Genomic DNA, 22,412 nt, shown 5'->3' with positions numbered 1-22,412 from the left:
ATCCAGATCCGATATTGTGCGTATACTATTCTGTTATTGTTAAGCCGCACGAAAGGCACAAAAACATTATAAAGCACCATAAAGTTTTCGTGCACTAGGCCTATATTCCAAGTGTTCTGAAGCCATTCCATAGTTTAATGTGAGGTAGATTAATATTTAAGTCAAGTTCATGTAAACTCCGCTGTGGCTGTCTGTCATCCTCCATTCAGCATTCAAACTGCGTGTCGTGTTCGGTTTCGACAGTCAAGACGATGAAACTCTCTCCATGAGTGCACAGTAACTGAGATTTAAAACTGTTAAAAGAAAAGGCTCAAACTATTTCACAGATTTAATACACTACGCATTAATATCTCTTCACTTTTTGCTTTGAAAATTTCTATGCTGCGCGCTGTGACTCCTTGTTGCTTCAAGTGCATCATTTTGTGCACTGGATGCGCAAAAGCGCTTCGCCCTGTATTGAGCCTTTTGTATTATAATACTTTTGCGCAATTAAAGATTATTAATAGCCTTTCTTGTTCTGTGCTATCTATCATATGTTGCTGCCTCCATTAATGTGCTATACATTTAAAAAAAAATTATTTAAATGTTTAGATTTTATAAAATTATTGTGCACTCATGATTTTTCTAGAATAACTTTTGCTGCTGAATTATTCACTAACCTACTTTATAATAGTATTTTTGTCATAGATTATGATTATATATTTTTTCAGTTGTTATTTTTCTTTAAAATGAAGATGTCTATATTTAATAGATTGTGTTTAACACACAAAACAGTGATGATCAGGTCAACACACTGAGGTGTAGAAATTCTACATTAATAAAAAAAAAAAAACTGTATCGGTATTGTATCGGCCGATACTCAAAATTTTTGGTATCGGATCGGTTCTGAAAAAATGGTATCGGTGCATCCCTATGGGGAACTAAAATAGCGTAGCCAAGCTTTGTTTATAGTGTTTATAATGTTTGTAAATAGGCATTAGGCCTATTTCTGAATGTAATAATAAAATGCGACTTATACGCGACTTATGTTTTTTTCCTCTCAAAAACGTAATTTTATTTTATACACATAGGGTATTTTAACCATGCAGCAAACGTTTTAAAATATTTTGATTAATTACTGGAAAAAACAAACATACAAAAAAACTATTAAATTACTTTTTAAACCGTTTAACTGATTGTATTAATCTTGTCAAAATTCTTACTGTCGGTTAACGGTTAACCGGTTAAAATGAGCATCCCTAATAATGTCAAATAAAGGATAAATAAAAATAAAATAATTTTCATAGTTGGTCTTTTGTTAATTTTTTTATTTCAAAAAATATTTGTGCCATTTTAGTATTTAAATGAGAGAGAAATGAATTCAATCTGGCATTTTTAAAAATATATAATATAATGTAATAAAATATACAACATAACATAATAAAACAACAATAAAATAAAACTTTGCACATTCTGCAAAATAGCAACTTGCTTAGAAATAACTGACTTAAAACCATTTTTTAGCTGGTGAAAATACTAGTTTTCTAATAATTTTGGTCACCACTGTGTGTGTGTGTGTATATATATATATATATATATATATATATATATATATATATATATATATATATATATATATATATATATATATATATATATATATATATATATATATATATATATATATATATATATATATATATATATATATACACACATATATATTATCATGGTTGTTCTTTTCATTTTTTTTCTCCTAAAAATATTTTCTTGCCACATTTTACAACATGCGGTAAAATATGTGATACACTATCGTTGTTAGTACCAGGATCGTTTTTCTTGAAGCAGTTCTGCTTTGTTAGTTTTCTCGATTGATTTGAGAGATTCAGTGGAGTATTAATGAAAGTGCAGTTTATCAGGAAAATAGATTTTTTTTTTTTTTTTAAAGCATGATTCCCATTGATTTGCAATGCAGTTTTATGCATGTTTGATCACCCTGGGTTACTTTCTGTCACAATCAATTATTACTCTCTCAAATTCCTAATTCCTAATGGGACAAAAGTCTATATATACAAGTTTGCTCATGTTTAAGAACAGGGCTCCGGCTCCTCATGGCCTTTTGCCTCTAATAAATGATAATTGTCTTTGGTTGAGCATTCAGTAATATAATGACCTGAATTGCCATAAATCAAATAATGCAGACGAGTGAGTTGCATTGCTTTCCCAGAATCATAGATGCCAACACACAAATAACAAGAACATTAACCATTAAAAATAATTGGTGCAGTAGTTATCTGCATTAGATTTATGTAACAAAGTGTTTACGAGATGGCCAGTGGAGACATAAAGTGAGGCAATTTATTCGGTCCGGGTCAGCTGAGGGTTTACTCCAGTAGGTCACGTGTCTATGTCTGTATTTCCGTGTGTTTTGTGCTTTCCTATAGGTGCCTACTTGTTTAAATAGAGTCCGCAGCTCTCAGAGTGCTTGTGGATGTGGCTGCGTGTGTATTTCTACGCCTGCAGAGTGTGTGTATGTGTTTGCCAGTGGTTCTTCGGTAGAGGTGAGGGGTCCTGACAGCTCCCCAGCCTGCGTCCATCAGCGTGCTAATTTAATTATCCTAATTACCCCCCTCCCCATTCTTCCCCTCACGCTAGCTGGCTTGTCACAATGTCAGAGTGAGGATGTAGAGCTTTGTTAGCGTACGCTAACATCTAACGAGGTCTGCTGTGCACTTCCTCTCTCTCTCTTATAATCTCTTTATTTATATCTGTATCTCTTTCTATGGTTTGACCATTACTTTAATTGTAAATGTTATGGAGTTTGTATTGAAGTTGAATAATTAAGTTGTTGTTGCTACTTTATAATTGTTGTTGTTAACAGTAGAATATTTGCTAACACTATATCAGTATTTTATTAGAGTATTTGCAAGTTATAACTGAAATATACAATAATTTTTTGAGTACCAGGTGTTCTGGGTCCTAAACCACCATTATATGACTAGGAAAAACATTACAATAGGGTTAATTAAGTTAGCATTAGCTAGGTAACACAAACTAGAATTTTTTCTTCTTAGTGAATGTTCATTTCTTCATATATTAATACATTTTTAACTTTGAATAGAGTTGTATAACTCTTATGAATGAACAAGGATTAACAATGAACTATAATGTATTAACACACAATGTAGCTTGGGGTCACTAAGTTTTTTTTTTTACTTTTCAAAGCCCCCCTAAAAATGGCCTAGTGGTTATCACAATTTCTGCTTCTCTCGATTTATTAAGCAGAATCGTCTGTGATATTTGTCCACTTGTTATGTATCCTGAAAACATTTGGTTTTAATTTGGATTTGTGTTTAGCATTGATAACAAGCCTCCAAAGTCTTTTAATGGTTGCGGTTGCCAGATGTCAAGAGTTAAAATCCCCCCAATCAAAAATTTCCTCAATCCATACATTTTTTGCCCAGTGGTTTATTTAATCTGTCCAACCTGGCAACCATGTGCATGTGGTCTGTCTACATGAGGGGAAAAAGCGCTGATGAGCTGAAAACACTGGTAAACATGCAAGTTGTGGAGTTTAGTGATCTCTATTGGGAGATTCTGTTCAAATAAAAGTGTAATAGAGCCAAACGAGCAATCCATGCAAGTCAACGTTCTCTTTATTAGTGCTTATATGAAAGTGCAATAATCCTGATGAAATCTTAATAATAATAATAATAATTGTGATTATATTTTTGAGCACAGTAATTCTGATTAACTGTTTAACCATTATCATGCAGCCCTACTTCGTACATTAATGGTATACAGTATATGATATATGGATCTTAGTGGATTGGATAGTGAGCCACCATAGATGCAGAAAAGCAGTAGATTGTGCTGCAACACTTCCCCCTCCCCATCCAGATTGGCTGGCCAATTTGTGTTTTCTCAACAGTTAATTCTCAAATTATTACATTAATTCCCTCACCTTAACGTAGGTATGTGTAATATCCTTGCTCATAGCATCTCAGGACCCCCTCAAAAATAATGTGTAAATTTACTACACGGAGATCCAAGCCTCATTGTAGTAATGTTGTATTTGAAAAAAAAAAAAAAAAACTAACTTTTTGTTAATGGCCTCCTGATGGCCCAGTAGGACATTTGTGTTGTTATTCCTCAAAGAAAATAAAAGATATACGTTTTTAATGTTTGAGATCTTGTGATGGAACTGTCAATTTATTTCTGTCATATTTAGAAGTTTTTAATCAAAGTCCTTAGAACAGTCTTTATTTGGGCTGGTCCTATAACAGAAAAGACACACTACAGTTCACTTGCATCTACCTGAGGACCCAGTCAGGAGTCAAGGCTGTCCAATCAGATCAGTGCTTGTATGTGTACATTTGTGATGCATGTCAGCATGTCATAATTATCACTGTTACACCTGTGGCTTTAATTCCCTTGCATGCAGCATGTAAAGGGTTGTGTTTTGTGTGGATACGAGTCTGTGTTTGTACAAGTGTGTATTGTGTGTCTTGTATAGCAGGTCTAATTACCGAACAGTAAGTGCAGGAGCTCTTTGACCTTTATACAAGATTCCTGGCGGGCGGCTCATCTGCCCTGCTCTCCACCGACTCATTAGCTAATATTTATAGCACACTGCTCTGACAGCAGCCTAATAAACGTACCTGTGTCTTTATTTAGTCCGACTTACCTGTTCTGTCCATCCTTCATGTGCACAATGTAGTCTCTTTTCCTCTTATTTCTCTCTGGGGGTCGAGAATAAAGGTCAGTCTGTTGTATCAGCTCAGCGTTTAGAAGAGAGGTCACAACCTGTGTTGTGATAGTGTTGTGATGGATGTTAGATGTTGTGATGTGTTGTGTTGTGATCACAATCTTTGTTCAGCAGGGTTCTGTGATCTGTTGACCTTGGCAAAGTATTATTGAGTGCATAAATAAATAGCCAATAAATTAGAACAAGGTAATGACTGTGGATTATTAGTAAAAATGTATGATTATCTGATAGTACAAATCAACAGATGTGCTGAAATCATGATGGGATTAATACTGATATACACACACACACACATATATATATATATATAGATAGATAGATAGATAGATAGATATTTAGAGATATTTTTTCAACACTGTATATTTCCATACAAGTTCTAAATATAATTTCTGCAAAAAAAAAAAAAAAGATTGTGAATAAAGCAGCATCTTGTGTTCAATAGAACACAATTTTCACTTCAGGCAAAATAAAATTGAATTTATATAAAAATATAATGCTCAAAAATTAATTTCACAAAATTCACCCTCATGTTGTTCCAAATCTGTATGACTTCCTTTCTTCAGCATAATATAATAGACCTTTTTTTTTCTTTATCTTTCATTTTTGAGTTAACTATTTAAATGTAAATAAAAAATGTAATAAATTACGTTTTGACGAAACACACTGACAAAAAATACTGTAGGTCAGATGATATTTTTGTCTGATAAAATTATTCATTCTTGGGGCTTTTTAAAATTTGCTTTTAAAAATGTATTTGGTAAATATGTTTCGTTCATAGTTTATGCACAATTCTGCTTACCATATAAAAAGTTGTTTTATACACATTATGGAAATTTTATTTCAATTGTAACAATTTTATTTAAAATTTTTAAAATTACAACTATATTAATTGTATTGTTTCTATCCAGCATTTTTAGTTTGATATCCAAAAATAATCTGATATCTCCAATTTGTATACATGGATTGAAACCTGGCTGTTGATATCCACTTTGTCCCAATCGCAGCAGAATGTATTATAATGTAGCAACATTTATTATAACAGGATATTTTGCTAAAGCTAAGGCAGCATTTTATAATGAATGAGAAATGTATGAGATGTATGAGAAAATGTAACAATAACTACTGACAAATGTCACCAATGTATTACACAGCTGGAAGTATTCTTAGTTGCTTTAATACTAGCCACAGTTCTCTAAATCTGTACAAAACAGTAACTCCAGTGGGGTGAATGGTCCTGCTATGTGATGGCTATGCTTCTGTTTCTCCTGTCTGCGGTGTTCAGGCCACCTGCCATAAATCTGATCAAACGGGAAATGTTTCCGGCAGGATAAATGGCCGCCTCTCACAGGGGAGCCAAGATTGATAGTCAAAGTTAAATTGTATTAGCTGTGCAGTTTAAATATTTAACCCAGTCTTATCATAACTGCTCTTAACACTTAAAGTAAAATACAGCAGGGGTGTCTGGAGAGGGATCTGTGGACATATATCTCTCACCACCTCCATGTTCCTGCAGTGCTATTGTCCAATAATACTTAAATGGCTTGACTTATTACGAATGGTCATTATAAAGCTCTCTAAAAGATTCTGGGTAATAACAGAGTCACTGATAAGTGTTTTCATGAAGGCCACTGTGGGTTTGTGAGCTGCATTGCTATTAACATAAGGATCAGTGACATAAGTGCTCTTTTTTTGTACGAATCTATTAATGTAAATTCCTATCTGTCTATAAATATAACATGCGCACAATGACTTGAATGCAGTTTTGCCATGTTAAGCATATTTGTTTTATTTCTGAATTAAACATTTTTTATATATTTTTTGAGGAACATAAAGTAAAAATGTCAGGTGATTACAACTGAATGAAGATTCATAATGAAGAAAAAAGCCTCATTAAAAAAGAAAAGAAAAAGAAAAGAAAAATCCATCAATTCAAAGTCATGCAGTGTGACCTAAATTCTGGTGCAACCAACATGCAGAAACATAAAAAAAAACACAAAAAAAGGAAATGATGTAATGAAGAGAATACCTGCAGACCCTCACAAATGTGTTAAAAAAAGACAAATATATATATATATATATATTTTTTTTTTTTTTTCCAGTTTTTTAGTTTCGGTTGTAGCATGTCCTGTGATACGACTCCCCAAAAATATAGTACTAATAATTTAGAATTCATTATATTTGTAAAAGAAAAGCTTTTATCTTAAAATCATTCTTAGAATGACTGGTTTGGAAATAATTAAGATCTGTATTCACCCATTCAAGGTGTAAGAAAATTACAGTATTCTTTAATAATTAAATTATTATTTTTTCTTGACTACACCTTGACTGTTTTCATTGCCTTTAAACTTTCTTTGAAAATGCTATTATAAAGGTTTTTCCAAACCATTTCAAATCAAAGATTACATTTCTAAAAACTAGTTTTGACCTCGATTTTTAAAATATGTTTCCTTTTCTCTGTTGTGGACATTCATATTTGTCATTGCCCCTTAACCGTTTTCGTCAGCGCTGTTGCTGCTTCTCTTTACTCTCTTTCCTTTCAAATGAGAGGAGATGCTCGTTTATGATTATAATTAGCCGATTAGCATGGTAGCGTGTCACGACGAGTCTAAATAAACACAGCTGCACAGCGGTTCTGTTGGAACGGCAGATGGGACAGGGAGAGCATGCGAGTACTGCTTTGAGATAATTTTTTAGCAGAGTAGCATGGCGTCTGCCCTTGGACAGTGCTCTCTCACCTGAAGGTAAATGTTTATGACGGAATCATCATTAAAACTCAGACGTTTAATAGGTCCAATTAAAACAATGACTTCATTTACAGCGGGATGAGAGCCGGCCCTATTTATTGGGAGCTGGAGTAATTGAGTTCTGGGCACTTGGACCGTTAACTCCCTCCTGACTCCTGAGAGCCACTTCAGTTTAAAGGATTGAGGAAGTTTCTGAACACTAGAGGGCGACTGTTTGAGGCGCACAGGAAAACGAATCTAAACGCTATTATGTTTAGAGGAGTGTTTAATCAGAGAATTTCAATTTTGAGTTGACAGTTCCCAACTTAAAGAGTTACTGTTAAGTTCTGAGAGGGAATAAAAAGCCACTCTCTACTCTTCTTTCCCCCCCCGCGCGTGTCTGTTTTAAGGGATTTATGGGTTAAAGAATGAGCTCTTCTCCGTAAGCTTCTCTCCACATGATGGGATCAATGTCGTTAGCCGCGAGATGACGAAGCGGTAGAATATCTCTCCACGGGCCGGGCACAGATTGCCACAGGGGCCGTCAACCGATCAATAGCGACAGAGGCGAGCGATTGACTGACGCCGCCCTTTTCCAGGGAAAAGAGAAATGGACGAGGGAGTTGAAAATGTTGAAATAATGGGCCTTGGAGGCTTTGAGAGCGGAGCGAGTGCCGGCCTGTGGAGGAGAGTGATGGGCGAATTAGGGGCGGCTTGGGTTAGCGATTCCATACACACTCTCATGAGGGGTAATGAAGTGGACCACTTTACCCATCTGACTATGGACTGACCTGGCGCTGTGTTTACTGCAGTTTTTTGCTGTAGGTCTTTCTCCATAATACATTAATCCCCCCTAACCTTTTTCCACTTCTTTGTAATTTCAGTGGCTCAGAAAATAGTTGCGAGCCGGAAGAAACAGCAACTGTCAATCGGACCCTGTAAGTCACTGCCCAATTCTCCAAGCCACTCCTCCGTCTGCGCAGCGCCTGTGTCCGCAGTGCACATCAGCCAGGTGAGTCTCACACACTTAAAACACAGTGAACAATCTTTTAGCTCGTTGTGTAGAGATCATTTTTGTTTGTTCCCCAAAAGCACCTCTTTGTCTCTACCCAAACAGTGTTTTTTTCCCCCCTGCAGACAGTAATCCTCTTCCACATGGCTCAATTCTCATTGATTTCTCATTAGCAGTGTACAAGTGAGCCTGTGTTTGTGCAGCCAAGCTTAGAGAGGCTTAGAGAAGCTCAGAAAAACAGGAGGCTTGTGGCGTTTCTTTGTAACGTGAGATTATTTTCTTGCTTGCTTTTGTATGTGATTCTTGCTTTGTGTGTGTGTTGCAGACTAGTAATGGTGGAGGCAGTTTGAGCGATTACTCTTCTTCCATGCCATCCACTCCCAGTACCAGTCAAAAAGAACTACGTATCGATGTACCCCAAACCGCCAACACCCCTACACCCGTCCGCAAACAGTCCAAACGGCGCTCCAACCTCTTTACGGTTGGTCTGTTCTCCTATTAGGCATGATTGTAATTGTTAATTAGTGCATTAATGTTATACTTAAAATTGCGACCGTAACAGCAGTCAGTTTGAAGAAGTGTGTTACTTATACCAAATGAATCCAAGACATTAAATGAATTCATATATAAAAAATGTTGATTTGAAAAATAACTATTTATATTTATGTACACTACCATTCATAAGTTTGGGGTCAATAGGTTAATATAAATATAAAGTTAATATTTAAATGAATACTTTTATTTTGCTAGGATGCATTAAATTGATAAAAAATGACAGTTTAGAATATTGAAAAATATTGTTCTTTTGATTTTGTTATTGTTCTTTTCCACAAAAATATCAAGGAGCACAAGTGTTGTCAACATCATAATAATAAGAAATAATTCTTGAGGACCAAATCAAATATTAGAATGATTTGTCAAGAATCACATAACACTGAAAACAGGAATAATGGTAAAATTACGTTTTAAAGAATGGTTCTTTAAATTGTAATAATGTTTCTCAGTATTAATTTTTGTATTATCAAATCAATGCAGCATTGGTGAACATCTTCTGATAAGGCTTCTTTTAAGAACATAAAAATGAAATAAGTCTTACTGACCTTACAATTTTGAATGATAGTGTGAGTATATATAGTTATGGTTATTCACTAATTAACATATATTAGCTTTAGGGGTGTAACGGTTCACAAAATTCACGGTTCGGTTTGATACGACACAGTGGTGTCACGGTTCGGTATGTTTTCGGTACGTTTTCGATACGAGGGGGAGTGGTGGGGGTGGTAATTGCTTACGTCGCAATGTTGGAAATATTTTTGTTTTAAACCATGAAGGCGAGCCAGTGGATATCACATAAGCAAATTGCAAACTTCGTGCAAGAGTTATGCCGGTGAATGTCTTAATCTTAGTCAATTCACTATACAGAAAGTGAAAGTAAAAACTGAATGACGGAGTAATGATGGAGCTTTCGGCATCTGACGCCGCATATTCTCTCAGAGACGACAAGAGACGAATCTACTTCACCATATGCTGATAACGGTATATAGCTAACTGTTTTCATTTATTCCCTTAATACTTCTCTTGTGGCCCATACATAGTGGAAAAAAAAGACAAGAAACTTATTTTGCGTTAAACAGGTTGTTTTTGAAAGTTGGTGCTTGAAATAGGCTAAAGCTTTTTATTCATTGATTTTAATTGATGACTGCTGAGTTAATATTTTAATATATATGGTGTAACGGTTCACAAAATTCATGGTTCGGTTCGATACGACACAGTGGTGTCACGGTTCGGTACGTTTTCGATACGAGGGGGAGTGGTGGGGGTGGTAATTGCTTACGTCGCAATGTTGGAAATATTTTTGTTTTAAACCATGAAGGCGAGCCAGTGGATATCACATAAGCAAATTGCAAACTTCGTGCAAGAGTTATGCCGGTGAATGTCTTAATCTTAGTCAATTCACTATACAGAAAGTGAAAGTAAAAACTGAATGACGGAGTAATGATGGAGCTTTCGGCATCTGACGCCGCATATTCTCTCAGAGACGACAAGAGACGAATCTACTTCACCATATGCTGATAACGGTATATAGCTAACTGTTTTCATTTATTCCCTTAATACTTCTCTTGTGGCCCATACATAGTGGAAAAAAAAGACAAGAAACTTATTTTGCGTTAAACAGGTTGTTTTTGAAAGTTGGTGCTTGAAATAGGCTAAAGCTTTTTATTCATTGATTTTAATTGATGACTGCCGAGTTAATATTTTAATTATAGGCCTATAGTTCATTGTATATAGGCCTGTTTTAAAAGACATTTTTTTTACATTTTAATCAAGGAGTAAATAGCCTAATCTTTTGTTATCCTCGCAGCGCGTCAGTTATGCAGTAGCTAATATTGCGGGGCAAATTTAAATTTAATAATAAAAGTAACTTCATAATAATAATAATAATAGTCCTAATAAAAATAAGAATGTAACAGGCCTACATTAATTGGAAATGCCAAATCCTCTTAATATTGCCAATAATTGTTGTTTTTGACAATATCTCTGGCTATCGTTGATACAAGATCATCGTCTTTCGACGCACCCCAACAAGAGGAGGTTAACGCGGGGCCTTTCGCAGTGCGTGCCCTGCGTGCCCGTCCACTAGACAGCACGTTGCCTGTTACGTCTTTGGGCTGCCTTGTTGAGGACAGTGGCACTGAGAGCATTATATTTTACACACTTAAAGCTCTTTTAGTTTCCATATGTAATAGGATTAATCCAACGAATCGTTCGGTTTGTAATGCGTACCGAACCGAAAGCCTCATACCGAACGGTTCAATACGAATACGTGTATCGTTACACCCCTAATTAGCTTATATATTATTTCATTCTATTCATTTCCAGTTTCCAAGTGTCTTCTTCAAACTATCCATTTCATATTTGATATGATCAGTAAAGACTGTCGTTCTTCTGGTCTTGTATGCTCCTTAGTAGTGCACATCCTGCACATGTGCCACATGTCTTGCTTTCAAGAAGTTGTGGGGGTGGGGTCACGTCAAGGTCAAGATGACCCCTCCCACACCCCCTTGACTTTTGAAGTCATGTGTGTGTCCTGCACTCCAAACTGGATCTAGTCTGAAGTCAGGCTCAATTAGCAGCTAGCTCGCCTTTGACTAAAATGATGTCTTCTCCCCCCACAGTCTCGGAAGGGAAGCGAACCAGACAGGGAGAAGAAAGGGATGGATGGCCGCGCAGACAGCATTGGAAGTGGCCGCGCTATCCCAATTAAACAGGTAGGGTCTGGCCGGCTGTCTGGACTGGTATAATTGGAGTCCAACAGCGGCGTATTGTGGACGAAGGGGCCTCAGATCAGTACTCAGACCCGCGCAAAGCCCGTTTGATGCCATCTCCTTGATTAACAGTGAAAGCACGCACTTGACATCAATTAGAGCCAGGCTCTCCCGTGTGCTGAAATGAGATCATTAGGATAAGAAGTGGGAAGGGATTTTTCTCTCCTCAACGCACCCCCCCAGCCAAAACCCCTACCCCATCTCACTCTCCCACCTTTTTTTTTCCCTGTCAAAAGAGGGGATAGAAAAAAGCTAAGAGGGCCCTAATGAAGTGCAGTCTACCAATCTGCATATGGGCCCGTATTTCCCATCAGCCCTCCCTGAAAAGCTCGGATTGGGTCATGAATAAGCGGCGTGTGTGGGGAGGGTGGAATGAGAAGCAGAATGTGATGTGAAGAAGACCCCCTCCATTGCACTGTGGGAGAGATTGTTTGACTTGGCCTTAATTTGTCACAAACAAGAGTGCGTAGCGAGAGAGTAAAGGAGAGCGCTAGTTAGCGTGGGGGTGGGGGGGCGAGATCATTCTCGGCGCATCTCAGCTGGAGTGAAAGAATCAGGTAATTAGCGGCACTAATCGTGCCCTCTCATGTCAACGCCGTGGCCTTGTTTGTAATTTTCCAATGAACAAATTGCATCTCTGATTAAAGCTGCCTTTAAGTGAGATCTGTGTTTATTAGCGTGCCACAGTGGAGCAGCGCTTCCGTCGTCCACCGTACAGCGCAGCTGGCATTCAAGAGCATAGCTGCAGACCTTTTGGATGTGTGGGATGCGTTCGAAACCCGCTGGGTTCGCATTGAGAGGCTCCATAGGAGGCAAGGACATTTATACAAGACACCCAGGCAATGAAACGACACTGTAATTGGCCCTCTTTTCTGCAAATTAAACATTGGAGAATACATTGCATCTTCGCTGCCATTGTATATGTGGCATCATCATTTTCAAATCCTGCTTAGTACGATCATAATACAGATGTCAAAATATGAGCTATGGATCAATTAAATGACATTCATTTTTTGTCATATCTATTAATTCAATTTAAAATATATATTAAAATGCAGCTCATATGTGTAGTCACTTACAGAACATACCTCTTCTATGCTTCTGTTTTTTTTTTAATTTAAATTAATTTAAATATTTGTGGGGTCAAAAATGTTAGGATGATATTACCGTCCTGATATTATAATGATGAAAAAAATAATAAAGTATAGCAGTTTTTGAAAAGAAATAAGTAGCTTGGCATATTTTATTATTTCTTAGAGAAAACATTTTACCAAAGCTGCTCTTAATATTTGAAAAACATTTGTCTGCAAAATTTAACATGCATGAATTAAACGGGAAATATCATCCTATTTCATATAATGCATCCTATATCAATATCATATAGAGGACACCTAAAGACCCTCATGCCGTAAGATGTTTACACTCACATTTATATACCGTCAAAAGTGTTTATTAATTGATACTTTTATTCAGCAAGGATGCATTAAATTGATCAAAGGTAACAGTAAAGACATTTATAATGTTAGAAAATATTTGTATTTCAAAATAAATTGTTATTTCGAACTTTCTAATCATTGAAGAATCCTGAAAAAAAAAATGTATCATAGTTTCTACAAAATGCTTAACGGTAATGTATTTGAGGTGTAAGGAAAATATGTTATAACATATTCACACAGTAATTAAATTTACTGTATAAATAAATTTACTGTGTCTTACAGCAATATTTTTCAAAATCGTATGAAACTAACATGAATACAAAGAGTACATTTCAAGAACTTGGCACATGTGTTTTAAAATAGATTTCTTTTTGTGTCTTTTATATGTCATTACAATAGACTTCATAGCAAAATTTAAGCTAAAGCAATTTCCTGTATGCGTATAAATCGATTAAACCTTCAATTTCGACTTCCTTTGATTTGAGAAATGAGACACTAAATTTATTCGCAATTGTTGTCAGATTTATTGCTGATTTGTAAGGTAGAAACATGATCTTGAAAATACTTTTGAAGATTTTGGCCTTTTCAAGCAGATGTATGCCTATTGTTACCTACATGGAAAATAGCTGCCTAGGAGCATTACCAAGATGGCCGCTGAGCGAATTGCCTGAAAGGAACTTTGGAGGTACTTCTTCTTCGAGGCACACAAGTGAGTGCTAATGCTGCCAGCAGTGATCTCTCACCTCCTGCGGCTCTATTTGCATAAATCCTGTTAAAGTCAGTGGCGGTTAATGAAGAAGAAATGAGGCTGGCCCGGCTACAGCGGTGCTGAGAGCAGGGCGCCGCGCTAGTGGCAGATGGGAAGGCTGAGCCGTAGCAGGCATCTGTGCGGAGGAGAGAGCAGCATGCAGTTTTAACTATGATCTGACTCTCTTCCGACTGGGCTTGTGCTGCGGCTAATTTGTATGTGCGATGCCAAGAGCGATCAAGACGATAACGTGTGATCTCAAGAGAGAACAACCGTGTTCTACTACTTTAGAGCACGTCATTTACATAGATTACATAGTGCATTTATAATATGTACTTGATTACAGTAGGGAGTGTGTACTAGTTGTATATAGGTACCGAAAGAAAAGTTTTATTTTTAATGTTAAGTATATTAGAGAGCATTCAGTATAGTGAAACATTAGCGGATGGAGAGTGTGTCGAACGGGGGGCCTGGCGCAGAGCCATATCTCTGAAGCATCTCTCAGCCTCTTGACACTGCAGGTACATAAATGAGGGATTAATTTCCCTGGTGTCAGACAAAGCCTGCCCCACACTTACTCGTACACGCACACACTTACGCACACACTCTTGTGCTGATCAGAAGCCCCATCGGTGCCCGAGTCCCTCATCTCATGAGGAGATCAATCAGCCAGCGCAATCAGAGCTCACCAGTCTATGCAGTCCACAGTGTTTGAGTTCTCCCTGCTGTCCAGTCGCTCTCTCGCTAGTGCTTTAGATTCATGGTGGTGCAGACTTTTTTGCATTTTCTTTGCTGACTTTTTGGAAATGTTGTAACAGATTTAAGTAAGTGGCACATTTTGGGGGGGAAATCATATTGTGTGAAAACATTTTTTTTTTCAGGTAACGTTAGTATAGGGACCAATTCTCACTATTAACTAGTTTCTTATTAGCATGCCTATTATTAACATATTAGCTGTTTATTAGTACTTATAAAGCACATATTCTTCATGACCATATTCTACATCCCTAATCCTACACCATACCTAAACTTAACAACTACCTTACTAACTATTAATAAGCAGCAAATTAGGAGTTTACTGAGGCAAAATTCGTAGTTAATGGTTTGTTAATGGCAAGAATTGAACCTTAAAATAAAGTGTGACCTTTTTTATATACTGCAACTGGGATTTGAACTGCAATATGATGAATGTTTATTGCTCCGATATCCAGGTAAAATGAAAAAACTCATGCAGTTACATTGTACTTGTACTTAATGTGGACTCAGATCTTTTTTTCTTAGTTTACTTGTTAGTTCAATCTTCTTTTACTTTACTGTTTTTGGAACCCAATCAACATGAATTAAAAAAAATAGCAATAATATACATTTTAATATAATAGACATAATAATATACATATTATTATATTGTGAAATACAGCTATTATTATTATATTGTAAAATAAATAGTAGTACAAAACTAACAATTTTTCACAATTACTATAGTTTTAGTTCATCTTATTAATAAAATTATTAATACAAGTTTTTACAAATCACTGTGATACTGTAATATAAAAATCCAATTCAATAAAAATAATAAGTTTTCTTAATTTCCACAGTAAAATTATACTGTTACAATGAAATTTATTTTGGTGTAGAATTGAAGCAAGACCTTTAAGTTTCAATAATTATATCAAACCATATCCCAATTTTGATTTTACTTTTATTAATTGTGCATTCCTAGTTGTTGTGGAAGTTTGTGTAGAATTCTGCAGACTTTTCTGGTTGCCTATTCTGTGTGGGCCTGCCCATTTGTCCTTTAATCAAACTTAGTTTACTTTATAATATCAATTTGATCCGACATCTCAGAAACTCCCCAGCCTCATCAGAAAAGGATGTATGGAGAGACAAGCAGCAGTGGAGCCGCTCAGATCAGTGACTGCGTCTGCTGCAGTGGCATTCCCATCTAATTGGGTGCTATGTTCAGGCGATGAGTGTTTCACCAACAGTATAAAAGCGGCCCGGACGCATACCCTCACAGACGATAACGCAGCCGAGCAGTTTGCACTCAGAGGCATGGGGCAGATCTTCATTCAGGAATTGGATGTTAATTGATTTGATAATTCCCTGTGGTCTTTCCTCTTACGCGCTCGCGTCTCTCTCAATCTGCCTCCTCGCCTCTCACTGGCCACAGCAGGCTGCTGGGCGTTAGACCTGCTCTCCAATTATCGTGTGTGGGCATGTTCACTTCCGAGTCTACCTGCCTCACATTAGCACCTCTTCACTGGCCTCTTTTGGTCCAGGAAAGTGGATTTTACAGATTTCGCTGGACATCCCTCACAGCATTAATGAATTGGCCTGAACTCTTGTGCACTGGCTCTCAGCTGCACATCATCGCCGGCTCTGCTGTTGATGAAGAACGTTAACTTGTAAATCTCTTTGGCAGATGTCTGAGTGCATTAGATTTATCGCTCAGCTGTTCCTTGAAGGTATGGCCGTAATTGTTAGTGAGTTACTCACACACGGATGAGTCCTGAACAAAATCGATTGCTCTTGATGCTTTGGATTTTCTGTTCCACTCAACACTCTTAACAAATAAAGTTTCCAAAAGGGGGTATTCGCAATGATGCATAGAAGAACTATTTTGGGTTCCCCCAAAGAACCTTTCAGTGAGCAGTTTTTAAAAGAACAATTTTTGTTTTAAAAGGGGTAGTTCACCCAAAAATTTAAATTCTGTCATTAATTACTCACCCTCATGTCATTCCAAACCCGTAAGACTTTTGTTGTTCTTCGGAACGCAAATTGAGATATTTTTGATAAAATCCAAGAGCTCTCTGACCCTGCATAGACATCAAGGGAACTACCACGATCAAGGTCCAGAAACGTAGCAAGTACATCAGTAAAATAGTCCATATGACATCAGAGGTTCAACCGTAATTTTACGAAGCTACGAGAATACTTTTTGTGAGGAAAGAAAACAAAAATAACGACTTTATTCAACAATTCTTCTCCTCATTTTCGCCGGCTGTTGAGAACGCGCCCAGGACAGTTCGGACATTGCAGTGAATCAGAGGTAAAAAACGATATAAATACTGTTCAGTTTCTTGCACAGACCGATAGTTTCGTGTCTTTACACATCAATGTATCGTCACGAGCCGCAGGGTTTAATTTGGTTTTGTTTGTGTATTGTGTATGTAAGCTGTGATTCCCATTCACTTCCATTATATGACTGACAGACTGCAACGGTTTGAGTTAAAAATCTTTGTTTGTGTTCTACTGAATAAACAAAGTCACCTACATCTTGGATGCCTTGGGGGTAAGCAGATAAACATCAAATTTTCATTTTTGGGGGAACTATCCCTTTATTTTGTGTTCCAAAGATGAACGAAGGTCTTACGGGTTTGGAACGACATGAGGGTGAGTAATTAATGACAGAATTTTCATTTTTGGGGGAACTATCCCTTTATTTTGTGTTCCAAAGATGAACGAAGGTCTTACGGGTTTGGAACGACATGAGGGTGAGTAATTAATGACAGAATTTTCATTTTTGGGTGGACTATTCCTTTAATGAAATGATGTACAGTATATACTTCAGGTGAAATAGAACAATGAACTGGTGTGACGTCACAATAATACAATATTAGTTTGGAGTTGGTTTTGGAAGTTTAAAACAACATGCCAATGCAAGCTTTCCGTAAAAGCTGATAAACAGTTGTCCATGACGATTACATAACAAGAAGGTGTGCTCTGGGGCCCCGTCTTCTTTGGCCTGGAAATCTTCTCTGGTTTATTTCTTTCCGTTTAGTCTGCAACACAAGAAGAAAAAACACAATCTCATATCAGTTCTATGTAACGATTTTATGCTTTGATGGCTAATTGGCTAGAGTCTCATTCATACGTATTCATACAATCTGCTTTTGCCCGAGGGTCGGTTATGTTTTTGGGGTGGACCTTCTTGCTTTTTTCTAAAAATCTTATGATTTTGTATGTTTTCATAAAGTGGACAGCACATATTTGCATATTCATCTAAATGCCGCTCCCAGCAGTGTTGGTGGTGTCGGGATGTTCGCTAACAGAATACCTGCTCAGGTATTTTAAACTTACACCTAAGCGAACAACAACAAAAAAACTGTGATGTGAGTATATCGGGGCCTTAAGTGTAAAGAACATTTTAATAATCTGAAGAACTTTTTTTCAAACTAGAGAACCGTTTGTGCATTGGAAAAGTTCCATGTATGTTAAAGGTTCTTCATAGAACCATAGATGTCAATAACAAACCTTTTATTTTTTTTAAGAGTGAAGAACAACGAAAAGGCTTGTTCGATTTCTGTGGGTGTTACTTCGACACCTAATTCTTCCTCTTAATCCCAGAAATTGACAAAAACAAAGACATAAAACAGGTGTGAACTAATTCAGTTGTTTTTTTACTGTGTAGTGTGCATGCTAGTTTTATTCTTTTTTTAGACCTTGTCGCAGTTTATTTGCCATTCGCTGTGATCTCATTACGAAGGTTATTGTCCTGACTCCTGAGCTGAAGGTTACGCTCTCAACATGGCTCTCAGCTACAATAAAACCTTTGTAAAAACACCTTCATTAGAACATGCTCCTCATTAAAACACGCAGACGGCTCGGTGAACAGTAATGAGGCTGGGGTGGGATCGCACTCTCCAGCAATTAGATGGCTAAAGAGGAGCATTTTCACCGCCGTCTCCCTGTGGAGGGCTTCAAACCGGCCTCTCTGAGACCTCAGAGTGGGTGTAGGGAGGTCAGATGTGTCACCTGAATTTGCCATGACAACTCTCGCCTCTGCCAATCACAGCCTCCTTTGACCCTTTGCCTTGTTCTTAATATGACTGTTTGTCCAATCACTGCAGAGATCCCGGTTGTTTTGACATCTATGGTATATTATGACTATATTATGTTGTTTGTTTTGGCTGGTGGTCATTTTAATGGCTGTTAGTGTTTTTTTTTTTAAATGACTCATTTAAATTTGTCAGAGGTCACGCTGAACAGTGATTATTATGCTGAAACTCAGTCAAAACTTGGCGAGCTCTTTGGATTGTCTGTAAAAATAGTTTAGTTTGATAGAGTTGTTTATAGCTTTGTTCAGAAACTAATGTTACTCTAATGATCGCCAGCTTTGTTTACTGACCCTGTGCAGCCTGGAGTCTGCCGACATCTGTTTCACGTTCTTAATTAGCCGATTACCGTGCACGCACACATCTTTGTTAACTGTATGGAAAGGCATTTTGACACGAGCTTTAATACAAATTAATTTTCAGAAGTGGGGCTCTAGATGGAAGTAGTAAGACTGATGTCTGCAGAAGAGCCATCTTCATGTCAGTGTTGTACCTACTGGTTTGTGGTATTAAATTTTAGTGCAGTTGCAAAAAAAAAAAATAATAATCTGTTCTGATTATTATTTTTTTTTTTATTATTATTTTTTTTTACGAATTTCAGTTCTGAATAATGATTCTCGCAGAAAAATAAAAGAGTTAAGTATTAATCAGTAAGAGATAATCAGTCAAATAATTGGCTCTGAATAATAAATCATACTAAACAAACAAAAATGGTAACACACTTTATTTGTTTATTATTTGTATAAAATACTACTGACGAAACCATAATGTGTATCTTTTTTTTATTGTACACCAGTCAGTGTCTTGATTTAATTCTCGCAAAGTAGGTACATTAAGCGTAGTGTGTTGTTTGATTCACTGAAAAGAACTGGATCATAGAAGTTATTTGTTCAGGAATCAGACAACAGTGAATGTTTTTTATTCATTTAAAGGTGACATATCATGAAAATCTGACTTTTCCAGGTTTTAAGTGCCATAATCAGGTCCCTGGTGCATCTACCAACCAAGGAAATGTGAAAAAGATTAACCCAGTAACTTTGTTTTGGTAAGCCTTTTTCTGTAAGTGTCTGAAAAAATGAGCACGTCTGATTTCTCTCACTTGGTGACCGTTGCAAAGGGATCTCATTATAATATTACCGCCCCTTAATCTGTAAGTTTACACCCATGGCGCCGTCATTTTGATTTCGCAAGCGACAACGGTGTATTAGTTCTAATGCCATGCCGAAAGTTTGAGCAAAGCATGCTAACTGTTCTGTCTTTGGCTGCACAGACGAGCACAAAACACTGTTTAGAGTCCCAGCCTCAGAGGAGACAACAGAGCAGTGGATTTATTGATTTATTTACTGTATATTGCTGCTGCCACACAGATCTAAAATAAACAAGCGATTTATTTCCCAGCTGTTTACCTTCATCTGCGCACCTTTCGGATAGCGCATCAAGAACCGGGTTGACCGGGTACTCGGTACCAGCTGTACTTAAAAAAACCTGGTACCGTAACGTTTTTATTTTTTTAGTATCGACTTGGTACCGAAGTACCGGGTTTTTTGACAACACTAATATGGTTTAAAACGCATGATTTCAGCGCGATAAACATGATCATCAGAACCAAAACAGATGTTTTTTAGCAGGTACGCGCTCTAATGGCGTAGCTCTATTCTGGAAAAGGGGGCGGGGAGCAGCAGCTCATTTGCATTTAAAGACAGGCCCGAAAAACAGCGTGTTTCTGCGTCCACTCAAAATAGGCATTTTCAAAATGATATAATAAATGATCTGTGGAGTATTTTGAGCTGAAACTTCACAGACACATTCTGGGGACACCAGAGACTTGTATTATACATTGTAAAAAGGGGCATAATATGTCTCCTTTAAAAGAATATGCTCATAGAGTCAAGAATTGGTTATTTCATTCGGGAAGCAGACTACACTGGTTGTGCTGTATGTTTTTGATTCACTAGAAAGAACATAATGGTCATTTGTTCAGGAATCACTGATTGCTGTTTCATGTTGAAAATCATTTGGTTCAAATATTTAAAAAAGACTAAGAACCAGTTCTGAATAATAACTAGTTTTTAGTGTTTTATTTTGCTGGCCATAGCTACTATTATTGTCATTGATTTTCATCACAGTTGTTTTCCGCCAGTGCCTGATCTTTTGACTATCCACTTGTCATCCTAGCCGATGTGTTCTCAAAGCTCAAAATTTAATATTTTGACCTTTTTCCATGTTTGGTGGTGCAGAGTGAAACTCTTCACACATTACGTTTTACTGTGCATTGCTCTCTTAAAATTTCCGTTTAAGAAATACAATGGCACTGAAACGTCTCTCCTCATCATAAAGGGAAATTAGTATCATGGTTGTAATTGCATGTTCTGGTGCGTAGATGAGCACTGAGCTGTGCACGTTTGACGAAGTTCTGCCCCCTCAGAGCAGGGGTGCTTTGTAAGGAGTTAAATTGGATGGTTAATTCGGGTGTTATTTACCCTGTAATTCATTAGCTTGGCCCTGCCATTGGCAGCGGGCAGGCTGTAATTTCACGCTTCGCAATAAAAGATGTCTCATAATCTGCTTCATTTAGCACCGAAAGAATTTAATGAAATTAACTGCAGCCCTAATTAAGACGGTGAATATTAAAGACCTGCTATCAAGCCTTTAACGAGTGTGACATGATCCGCCTTCTGTGGGATTGGAAGAATATCATTTCCCAGGGAAAGGTTGTCGCTGCTCCGAGCCATTTTGGCCAAGATGGCATTTTTGTCATGCACACTAACCTCCCGCAAATTAGATTTTTTTCCCTTTCCCTGTATAATTTTAGCTTGAAAATAATTTAACCAAATACACAAACATCAATCAGGGCTCTCTGTTTAGATTTGGCTAATCTCTTGTTGCCAGTATCCATTGGCTTCGATTGGTTTAAGCTTTCAGGGGAGTGTTGAAACCACTCATTAAGCTTCTTGATGACCTTGACGTGTTATTGTTTAAAACTGAGAGCCACGATGAACCTCACATTACCGTCTTTACTGTCTGTTCATCAAACTTGGGCTCCTGAGCATTATTTAACATGGCCAGGTGTGTAGTTACGAAGACATAGATTTGAGAAAATAACTTTTTTCAGCTTTCATGGTCAGACAAAAACTCAATCGAAACTAGAGATTATAATCCGCATGAGACAATGTGTCCCTCACATTCACAATCCTTCTTCCACTCAATATTTTCTCTATACAGAATAGATATACTATATATTTCTTTAAAAAAATATAGTTTATATTAGCTAGCGGAATAATTTCCATTCTGTTTCGTCTTAGTACATTTGTATTTCTCAAGTAACCTGCTTTAACACCAAACTAGAAAAAAATCTTTTAAAAAATACGTTTGGAAATTCATGTGCATCTGTATACTTTGAATACATATGAGAACGTAAAAGTTTTAGATATATTTTTCAAGATTGAAAGTGCTTTTTTTTCTTAAATATCAATACATTTTCAGGAGTTGCAGTCGTTTTACAGTCTAAACAACATTATTTTGTCATAAAGTGATATATATATATATATATATATATATATATATATATACACACACACATATATA

The 22,412-nt window shown here is 36.8% G+C and overlaps 1 protein-coding gene across 2 annotated transcripts in view; it reads left to right on the top strand.

The window, feature by feature from the left end:
• agap1 (ArfGAP with GTPase domain, ankyrin repeat and PH domain 1) overlaps window positions 1-22,412 on the top strand; it is a 137,935-nt gene that overhangs the window by 60,456 nt on the left and 55,067 nt on the right. For both annotated transcript variants that reach the window (XM_016514080.1, XM_016514079.1), the window contains exons 7-9: window positions 8,355-8,482; window positions 8,808-8,963; window positions 11,659-11,751. In XM_016514080.1, coding sequence (XP_016369566.1) covers window positions 8,355-8,482; window positions 8,808-8,963; window positions 11,659-11,751 — 377 coding nt within the window. The remainder of the gene's footprint in view (window positions 1-8,354; window positions 8,483-8,807; window positions 8,964-11,658; window positions 11,752-22,412) is intronic.

Source organism: Sinocyclocheilus rhinocerous, unplaced genomic scaffold (assembly GCF_001515625.1).
Source record: "Sinocyclocheilus rhinocerous isolate Xijiao unplaced genomic scaffold, SAMN03320098_v1.1 scaffold806, whole genome shotgun sequence".
NCBI lineage: Eukaryota > Metazoa > Chordata > Actinopteri > Cypriniformes > Cyprinidae > Sinocyclocheilus > Sinocyclocheilus rhinocerous.
Note: the sequence above shows the minus strand (reverse complement) of the source record. Positions and strands in the feature narration are given on the sequence as shown.